Source organism: Astyanax mexicanus, chromosome 12 (assembly GCF_023375975.1).
Source record: "Astyanax mexicanus isolate ESR-SI-001 chromosome 12, AstMex3_surface, whole genome shotgun sequence".
Classification (NCBI taxonomy): Eukaryota; Metazoa; Chordata; class Actinopteri; order Characiformes; family Acestrorhamphidae; genus Astyanax; species Astyanax mexicanus.
The window spans coordinates 4,074,327-4,085,068 of record NC_064419.1 but is presented as its reverse complement, the minus strand read 5'-3'; the positions used below and the strand labels follow the sequence as shown (position 1 = coordinate 4,085,068).

Here is a 10,742-nt window from a genome sequence, read left to right as displayed (position 1 = left end):
TTAATATAAAAGGCCAGCAAGTCATGAACTGGGATTTTAATGCTGTTTATGGCACGGGGATAATATCCAAGGACAATAAATACTTTTAGAGAAGACTCTGGATACTCGTTTATGTAGTGTAGCGTTTTCCAGCACAGCACACGGGATGCGAGCGGAGCGGCGAGACTGGACTTTCGTGCTTGCCGTAGGTTCCTGCGGGGGTAACCATGGCTACAGCGCAGAGGCGGCTAGTTTGCGCTAAGCTAACTGGCTAACGCTAACTGTTTTCATTAATTCCTCAAACAGCCAGGCGGGGCTTTAGCTCATTAGATCAGCTGATTGATCAGATTCAGTCAGTTCGTGGCTGAGGTTTATATAAAGCTAGGTCAGTTAACTCGTTCCCGGGATTTGTGTGTGTTTATAGAAGCGGGAGATGGATCAATACAGTATTTTAGGTAGAATCGGGGAAGGAGCTCACGGCATCGTTTTTAAAGCGAAACATATCGAGGTAAAACATCTTTATATCCTCTCAGTAAAACACGATTTACCTTTACTCCTACCGCCAGGCCTGTGTTTGATTATCTGTAGAGAGGTTCTGCACGGAGCCCGTCCAGCGTGAACAGTCGAGATATAATAGCAGCAGCTTCTATTCAGCTACAGATAAACTACAGTATTATTATTGTTACTGTCTGATTAAAGAGGAGACTCTGCTTTTAGTGAAGAGAGAGATTTAGCTGTTTTTGAATTGAGTTAATAATTTATTAAATTGCTAGAATTGTTCAATCGAGGGAATGATTTTGTTATTAAATTTGGGGAATTTAAGGGAGTGGTTTATTACATTTAGAAAATATTAACTTACATTAAAAAACGTTTAATTGGTGTAATTATTTATTACATTTAGGTAATTATTTAAGAGTCAAGAGGCTTTTATTGTCATTACATCTGAGTACAGATACACAGTGTAGGGAAATTACGTTCCTCTGGAACCATAGTGCAACATAGAACAACAAGCAATAGACAACATAAAGGGACTTAATAAATGTAGAGAATTATTTAATACATTTAGAGAATGGTTTAATTGAGGGAATTATTTATTAAATATATATCATTTAATTGAGGGAATGTTTTATTAAATTTAGGGAATTGTTTAATCGAAGGAGTGATTTAGCTATTAAATTTAGGGAATTGTTTAACTGTTTTTTTATTACATTTAGTAAATCATTTAATTGGTGGACTTGTTTAATACATTAAAATTAGAGATTTATTTAATGTAGGGAAGAATTTATTAAATTGATGAAATTGTTTCATCCAGGGAATCATGTAGTTGAGAGAATTATTTAATTTAGGAAATTATTTAATTTAAGGAATTGTATTAAATTGTATTATTAATTTAGAATCTTTGAATTTATTTGTTAAATCAAGGGAATGCTGTGTTATTTTTATATCTTGCTAATTGACACTGTTAACTGTGTTTCCTCCTCAGGTTTTTTCCTCCTCAGGCTTCTCGTCTGATTACGGCATAAAGTTATAAAACTTTACTTTTATTCCTGCTGTATTTAGTTCTGTTTACATTCTTTCCTTAAAAAAAGAATTTGGTGGTCTGCCATTAAAGCTGATTTGTGTTTAGATGTTTTGCACATCTGATCTTAAACCCCAAAAAACATTAGTTTATAGCAAAGACAAAAGAATTGATCTTACCGTTCCATTACTTATGAAACAGTGTCTGTCTGGATGGACACAAGCACATGTTCTTTAGTAAATTTGACTTAAGCTGCTGCCTCTGGAATAATGGAATAAAACAATTATGCCTTTTTTAAAGCAGCACATTCAGCACATTTTTGTGGTCACTCTTCTTTTATCCCTTTTCCCTTTTTATTCTCTGTATTTAGACTGGAGAGACGGTGGCTTTAAAGAAAGTGGCCCTACGAAAGCTGGAAGATGGGATTCCTAACCAAGCTCTCAGAGAAATTAAAGCTCTTCAGGAGATTGAAGACAACCAATATGTAGGTTTGCTTAAGATGTAGTTTTGACCTGATAAATTTAGTTGCCTAATTTTGCAGTGATGCAGGAGTTCTATGCCATTTCATGTGGCTCAGCCTTAGAGAGAAATAAAACAATACATAATAATGTAGTATTTATTTCTGTAAGATTAAAGAATACAGTTGGTTATTAAAATCTGATTATCATATATTTTTAAGCAATTGTCTTTCATTACTTATATGATACTGATAATAGTATGGTGAAATTTGGTATGTTTTCTCTGTCAGGTAGTAAAGCTGAAGGACGTGTTTCCTCATGGCACAGGCTTTGTGCTGGTCTTTGAGTACATGCTGTCTGATCTATCAGAGGTCATTCGGAACTCACAGAGGCCTCTGACCGAGTCTCAGGTCAAAGGTTACATGATGATGCTGCTTAAAGGAGTGGCATTCTGCCACGAGAACTCCATCATGCACAGGGTAGGTGATCACGACTGCGAACGGGAGACTGAGAGACAATTTACTGAAGTTATTCAGTAAAGCTCCGGCAGCTGATGGCAAGCTGCATGACTGGGATTCGAACCAGCGATCTCCCGATCATAGTGGCAGCGCCTTGGTCAGCTGCTGGACCACTCGGAGCTCCCTGTTCCTTATATTTTGGTAGTAGCAGATTTACTTCAGATTTTTAAAAATATATTTTCTATTACAATTGCAATTAGGATTTTCAGTAACATTTCTTATAAAACTTGAAACTTTATTTGTAATGCTTGAATAGAAATCCCAAAAATATTGGAATGTAATATAAGAAAATTGACAAAAATGGCTGCCTGTCAACAAAAAACGTGACATTCACATTCAGTGCAGAGAACACCACACACACACTCACAGGCCAGTGCATTCCACTTTATCTTCTATAGGACATGGCAAAAGTCATGGGACTTAATGCTTTTGGTATTTTGGTGTAAGAGAGAAAACAACTGGATATGTTTCTAGTTCTGTTTCCATAATTCTTTTAAAGGATCTGAAGCCTGCAAACCTTCTAATAAGTTCAACTGGTCATTTAAAGATCGCTGACTTCGGCCTGGCACGACTTTTCTCCAATGAAGGAGAGAGACTTTACAGTCATCAGGTGGCCACCAGGTGAGAAATCAGTCTTAAATGAAGTTTTAAATTAAAAATTTTCAGACCAAAACCTAATATTTTGTCAACTTAGATCTTGATACAAATGGCCTGGTATCATCACCCTGTTTTGAAATCTGAAAAAAAAAAAAATGTTAAACACTGCATTTATGGACTGAAAGAGGGGGTCAGATTTCATCTTTGTTCAATTCAAATGATGATTATAGTCTTTTTCTTTGTCTTTTCTCTAGAAGGAAAAGTAAAATGACAAAATAATAGCTGTTTTTCAGGTGGTACAGAGCTCCAGAGCTTCTGTATGGTGCTCGGAAATACGATGAAGGAGTGGATATCTGGTAGGTTTATTCTTAATAACTAACCCTAGTTATTCTCAGTTGACTTATTAGCAGGTGTGTCATGTAACAAGGTACAAATACATAGAATGCTTAGAAAATGTGGTTATCTATACTTTACTGAAGTAATTATTCTTCAGCTTTTCACTGTTTACTTCTACTCCTTACATTTTCACACAGTTATCTGAACTTTCTACTCCTTACATTTTAAAAATAGCATGGTTTGGAGAGCCATGTCATCTGCTGGTGTTGGTCCACTGTGTTATATCAAGTCTAAAGTCAGTGCAGTGCAGCTTCATGCTTCCCTCTGCTGACAACTTTTATGGAGATGTGGATTTCATTTTCCAGCAGGACTTTTGGTCTTACATTATATTCTTACTTTGGGTTTGGTTTGAGATTTTTGGGTTTTCATAAATGCTTAAAATAGATCACTCTGTGTTTAATACATCTATATAATGTATAAGTTCCGCATTTTCAGCTGAATTACTGAAATTAATGAACTTTTTAAAGATATTCAAAATTTTCTGAGATGCACTAATATTTGTATGAGGATTTGGTCATGTGGTTTGTTTAGAAGTGTACACAAGATGGCAGCAGTTTCAGCAGTTGAGCAGTGTGGTGGTATTTGAGTGCAGATGATGGTGGTGGAGTTTGTTATTGATTCTGTATTTGCTGTGTGGTGGTTGGTTGGTTGTTGCAGGGCGGTGGGCTGTATTTTTGGGGAGCTGTTGAATAACTCTCCCCTGTTTCCTGGAGAGAATGATATCGAGCAGCTGTGCTGTGTGCTCCGGGTCCTCGGAACTCCCAACCAGAAAGTGTGGCCGGTGAGCAATGCAGGAGTTCTTATCCCAACTCAACATGGAGCCTGTCCTGTTACTGTCCTGTTAGTGCCCTGTTTTGCTGTTGCAAAAATTTAGTAGTTTATATTGATTTTACTTTCCTGAAAAGGAACATAGAGTTAGACCCAGAAATACAGTGGTATGAAAACTTTTGGACACCCTGATAATTTTCATGATTTTCTTTTATGTATATAAATATATACACACACATACAGTTATGAGAAATAATAATTAAAAAAAAAAAGCTGTGTTTGCTTGGTTTGCCACGTTTAATAGCCTTGATCCACTATGAATTTTCCCACACTCAACTTAACAGCTTACACTGTTAGCGGTGTTAGCAAATTGATTCTTAAATATGGGGAACTTTTATGTCCCCATAAAAATATAAATTAATGTAATAAGAAATACTGTATTACACAATTACACAACCAAAATAAGGTTTATGTTATAAGGTATTAAATATGGTGATTGTTCACTACAAGAAAATATTCTGTATCAAAATCAGATTAATGATTTAGTTTATTGATGTTATGTCTAATATTAAAATATTCTCATAAATAAATATTGACATAATGTTTCGGACAACTGACAGATTATTGCATTTACTGCACTTTATGTTCTTAACAATTAAGAAAAACTAAAATGTAGACACAAGGTTTTACTTTTACTTTAGAAAATCCTTTGTTCCAGTATTACAGTAGTATTGTTGACTACAATCATCTCATCAACTGTTGTTTGTCTTTTACAGGAAATCACTGAATTGCCGGATTACAATAAGATCACTTTTAAAGAGAATCCGCCGATTCCTCTGGAGGAAATAGTTCCCGACACGTCCCCTCAGGCCGTCGACCTGCTGAAGAAATTTCTGGTGTATCCCTCCAAGCAGAGGATCAGTGCCAGACAGGTCTGCTCATGCAAATCTCACCACTCAGCACACTGCAGGCTGTGTTAAAAACCTTCACACACCCTGTGTTAGAATCACAGAGATAAACTAGGCTTGTACAGTTTAGAATTAAAACCGTAATCATTTTTATTGGACACCTAGGAAGTTATTCAGAGTGAAATTGAAAGCCGGCCCAATTTGCTGGAGGTGTTCATTAGAAGGCACAGTAATTATTGGAAACACTTAGTTTGGCAAATTAGTTTGGGAAGCTCAGCGATCCTTGATCTACATACACAGGTGAATCCAGTTATGAGAAAGGGTTGAGTCGCCAATTGCAAGTTATTCTCCTCTTTGCATCTTTCTCTCAAGCCTTAAAACTTAAAACTATCAAATGATCTGAAAAGACATTGGTAGATGATGTAGGCTACGATAATAAGGAGCAGCATTGAAACAAGCAGAATAGAAAGATTTAACTTGGACTGTCTTACTGTTTGTAGGATCCTAAGTAAAGCAGCCACACTGCAAAAAAAGTTAAAATTTACTTAAAAAAAAGTGAAATTTTCGGCACCTTTGAATTTAAGGCAATAAGTCTTGTTTTCTTCTCTTATAAGACTTCTTAATGTCTTACTAAGCATTGTGTAAGTGTTTGATTATTTTGCTTATTTTAGGGATAGTTATCTTAATCATTCTTACTTAGAATTTGTACCTTATTTTACGTACACACTTAGAAAAATGAGTACAGATTTGTACCTAAAAGGGTACAATGCTTGTCACTCGGGCTGTACCTTATATTGAGGTACAAAAAAGTACCTTTTTTTGTACCCATGGTTTTTATGCCAGTAAAGATTATAAAGATTATAAACATCATCAACTAAATATGTGTAAAGAACTTCATGATGCAAAATTGTCTGGCTCTCAATGAAAAAAATGTGCAATTAAAATATATATTGTTTATTAGTACAGGGATAGTTATTAATATTGGTACAGAATACTGAATGTACCTTTTGGCTGCAGGTTAAATGGTACTAATCTGTATTTATTGCCGTTAGGAATGACTTTGTTCTTCAGAGGGAACAAATCTGACCCTGTAAAGACCAATGTTGGACCTTTGAGGGTACAATTATGAACAGTGAACCTTTGAGTACAAAAAAGTACTCATATCGTACCTCTGTTTTTTAGAGTGTAATGTGAACTCAAAATAAGCACAATCAAGCAACAATCAATTTATTCTGATTCTTGTGTCCAAAAACAGTCACTTTTTTGCTTGATTAGGTATTACTTCACTCATTTTAAAACTTTGCTATTGCTTTTTGTAAGACATCTTACTAAGAAAATGTTACTTACCCCATTTTTTTTTGCTTAATAAATGTAAATTTGTCTTAATTTGCATATATTTTGTCTAGTTTTTGCCAATGGATTTTTTGCAGTGCATTTGCAAACTTTGGAAATGGACACTGTTGATCTCTATTTTCTGGTCTATTTGAATACATAAGAGACACCAGATTATAAGGCGCATTAAGTGACACTAGTTAGGATGCCTACATGGAAGTGAGCAATGGTGTCACCATGTTTCCCTTCTAATGGGGAAGCGCCTTAATAAACAAAACTGTAATTCTTAATTTTTTTTTTTTACTTTTAAAGTCAAATGAGCGCTTTCATATTTATCTCTTTAAACAGATTTTTCCACTAAAAACGGTTTAAAAACTGTTTAAAAACTGAGTAAAACGCTTTCATTTATTTACTGTAAGCTTAGATTTCCAGTATTTTGTCCAAGGGTGAGTGCAGGCCACAGTTAGCAGAATACTCAGCCCCAGTCTGTCTGTGGGATTGCTCTGTAATTCAGGACTTTCAGCTGCAGCTACATGGAAGCTTTGAAATGATAGCAGGAGTACAGTTTTCCTATCCAGCCCAGCCTTTAAGTTTTGGAAGATCCAAGCTTGATATCCTTGACAGAACATGATTCTGATTGGATCCAGACAGACAGATCTTATAGTGGGTAGGAGGCCACTATTGAGACGCTAGATGTCGTCTCAGGCTCATATCTTAAGTAAATGGTACGAGTTATTAAATAGACTGGCTTTCTATGAAAGAGTCTCTTTCAGGCTGATAATCATTATTTTACAAAGTGGCAAAAATTCCTAGATTATATTGACCCAGTGTTATATATTATATAGATTATATATATATATATATATATATATATATATATATATATATATATATATATATATATATATATATATATGTATAATAGATTATATAGACCAGGTAAACCCTGCTTCATAGCAAGCACCTGTCCAAATGATCCAATCACATCTCCTAAGGTAGTTGCACTAACCCCTAATAAACTGTTATTTTTTTTAAGTATTTTTGTTAATTAATTAATTTTTTCTCTCTTTCTGAAAAACACTGTTTTCTTGCTGTGCACCTTTGAGATTATAATTATTATAATTTGTACTGTTATAATTATAACATAACATACTGTAACTTTCTTTTCCCTGTTTTTTACCCTGTGTGATATTTACTACTGTGTATTTACAGCTCTAGAAAAAAATAAGAGACCCATTAAAAAGTATGAGTTTCTTTCATTTTAAAAAATTGAAAACCTCTGGAATATAATCAATAGGAAGATGGATGATCACAAGCCATCAAACCTCCAAACTGAACTGCTTGTATTTTTGCACCAGGAGTAAAGCAGCATAAAGTTATCCAAAAGCAGTGTGTAAGACTGGTGGAGGAGAACATGATGCCAAGATGCATGAAATAAACTGTGATTAAAAACCAGGGTTATTCCACCAAATATTGATTTCTGAATTCTAAAAACTTGAATATGAATATGAACTTGGTTTCTTTGCATTATTTGAGGTCTGAAAGCTCTGCATCTTCTTTTTTTTTTGTTATTTCAGACATTTCTCATTTAATTTTCTGCAAATAAATGCTCTAAATTACAATATGTTTTCATTTAGCTTCTCTAATTTAATTCAATCTTGTCTTTCTTCCCCAAGGCTTTACTCCACCCATACTTCTTCACAGACCCTCTGCCTGCTCATCACTCAGAGCTGCCCATCCCTCAGCGCGGAGGGAAGCATTCCCGGCAGCGGCTGCAGCCCCCGTTTGAGTTCTCCGTGGATCGGCCCCTTTCAGAGAGCCTGGTGGATCCCAGCCTGATCCAGAGGCATGCGTGGGGGAGTTCATGAGGCGGATGAATTTGCTGAACTGCACTTTAAGATGTGTTTATTGCACAGTGACAGGGTTTAACATTGTTGCTATTATTGTTATAACATGCATTTCTGTGCATATAGTGGCACGGTCAGACACGGTTGGCTGGATTGAGTGTTATATGCTTAATGGTGAATAACTGTAATTTTACTGGTTGTTTTGTTATCAGATTTAAGTCGTGCATACGCACGTAGTGACTGTTCTAACTGATCAAGTCTAAAGAAACGAAATACTGTGATCTAGCCTTCAAATTTGTTTTGACCATATTGAAAAGAAAAGTCCTAACTTTGGCTTATTGCTTTTTATTAAAAAAAAGATAAAATATCACTTTATTTATTAAAATAAATGTATTAAATTTATTTGAACACGAGGGTACGATGATGTCAGAGGGATGAGGTGAAGGTGAGTACTGTAGTTGATCACAAATGTGACCAAGCTAAACAAAATCTGTATGACAAAGCTGGACAACCAGAATGACCAGCGTGACCAAGTTAGTTGACCACCAGAGTGATGCTGGTTGACCATAACCTGGTCAAGAGCTGGTTTACCACCATCACCAAGCTAACTGACCACCATCACTAAGCTGATTGACCACCATCGCCAAGCTGGTTTACCACCATCACCAAGCTAACTGACCACCATCACTAAGCTGATTGACCACCATTACTAAGCTGATTTACAACCATCACCATCATTAAGCTGCTTGACCACCATTCCCTTCAATTACCAAGCTGGTTGCTCACAAGTTGGTCAGGTGCTGGTTTATCGCCATCACCAATCAGGTTCACCACAGCTGACCACCAGCTAAGCACTGGTTTTCCAACATCATTAAGCTGTTTGACCACAACCTGATCAAGCGCTTTTTGACCACAAGCTGGTCAAGCGCTGGTTTACCACCATTGCTAAGCTGGTTGACCACCATTATTAAGCTGGTTGACCACCAGCTGTTCATGAGCTAGTTTACAAGCTACCTTACCAGTAAAGGGTATGTTTTTACCAGCTTTCTGTCCTTCTTGACTATTAGAGACCAACTCAAACCATCTAAAACCAACTTGAGCTGAATTCTTGACCAAGAAAACTAAGAAAGAAAGAATTTAAACCTTGAACTCAAACAGTGGTCAAAAACTTAAATTCCTTCTGCAAAGTTTAGTTCCTCAACAAGTGCTTTGTTGCAACATCTCAGTATGAACTGCAGCCAGTGAACAGTTTTGTGTTTTGTTCTCCAGCTTCTGAAAGATACTAAGGAAATTAAAGAGTTTGTCACTGAAGTATTTTTCTTGTCTGTTTTTTTTTTGTTATTGTGCTTTGCTATATATAGCTTGAAGCATTGGCTTTATATGTCTTTGAACTCAATTAAACACAAAATGTAGTTTTTAAAATAAGGTTTTTAAATATTAAGGGAGAAAAAAAATCAAAACCTAGTGGTGAATCTTTCCAGGAGTGGCTGGGCAATAAAATTACCCCAAAAGTGCAGCGACGACTCATCCAAGAGGTCACATAAGACCCCACAACAACATCCAAAGAACTGCAGGCCTCACTTGCCTTAGTTAAGGTCAACGTTCATGACTCCACTATAAGAAAGAGACCTTCGTATATATATATTTAGGTCAGTTGTACATGCTGCAGTCAGTTTCAAGGCACAATCCTATTACTCATTTGTACCAAATGTCACCCTGCTCTTTTTAATGAGTTTCAAAAGCAGAAGAATGTTAATAATACTGAAATTAAAAATGAAAAAGTGCTAATTCTTTACTTTCTCAACTTTTTTGGAATGTCCTACAGGCTTGAAATGCAGAAACTTATACATATCCTGAGTTCATACAGTCTGCAACAAAATTATAGTCAACGTAAATGTAAAAAATCCTTTTTTATTTTCATTTTTCATAGTTTCTGATTTATGGTTGTATACACAGTAAACATGCCTACGAATCTGACTACAGTTAAAATGGAAAGTATCAGAGTTATTTATGCCAATTTCCCCAAGCCAGTACTGGATATCTGGATATCAGATGTCTTTTTTTTCAGTTGGTCTAATTATAATAATCTATGGAAAATAATCTTTTGAATACAGTTATTTAGTTCAAATATAAAAAATTTGAATTTGAATTGGCTGAGGCTGTGCCTCAAACTGTTCTCAGATTTAGCTTTGATAATCATAAATACGTGGGAGGCATTTATGGTTCGCTGGAGGTGTGAAAGGTTTACCGGTGATATGTCCTGGGCCGGTTCCAATTGTAAGATAAACTTTTAACAGTAACAACAACATTCGCTGCGGCAGTTAAACTAAATAAAGTCCACATAAAATAGGGGCATGGAAAATCTAGCTGCTGGGATTGGAGCGATGCCAAAAAAAGCAACAGAAATTATATGGATCTCT

At 35.7% G+C, this 10,742-nt stretch overlaps 1 protein-coding gene across 1 annotated transcript; it reads left to right on the top strand.

The window, feature by feature from the left end:
- The first annotated feature begins 50 nt into the window (after nt 1-50).
- Nucleotides 51-9,633, top strand: cdk20 (cyclin-dependent kinase 20). The gene is made up of 8 exons (XM_049485579.1): nt 51-487; nt 1,869-1,986; nt 2,251-2,435; nt 2,974-3,095; nt 3,365-3,427; nt 4,125-4,248; nt 5,012-5,167; nt 8,152-9,633. The coding sequence occupies exons 1-8, from the start codon at nt 413-415 to the stop codon at nt 8,341-8,343; spliced, it is 1,035 nt and encodes a 344-aa protein (XP_049341536.1). The 5' UTR covers nt 51-412; the 3' UTR covers nt 8,344-9,633.
- Nucleotides 9,634-10,742: the final 1,109 nt, after the last annotated feature.

What these genes read in the sequence shown, in the direction of transcription:
- cdk20 (XM_049485579.1), top strand. Translation starts at nt 413, where the DNA reads ATGGATCAATACAGTATTTTAGGTAGAATCGGGGAAGGAGCTCACGGC. An exon ending in AGAACTCCATCATGCACAGG is followed by an intron (nt 2,436 to 2,973) that starts GTAGGTGATCAC and finishes ATTCTTTTAAAG; the next exon opens with GATCTGAAGCCTGCAAACCT. An exon ending in AGTCATCAGGTGGCCACCAG is followed by an intron (nt 3,096 to 3,364) that starts GTGAGAAATCAG and finishes GCTGTTTTTCAG; the next exon opens with GTGGTACAGAGCTCCAGAGC.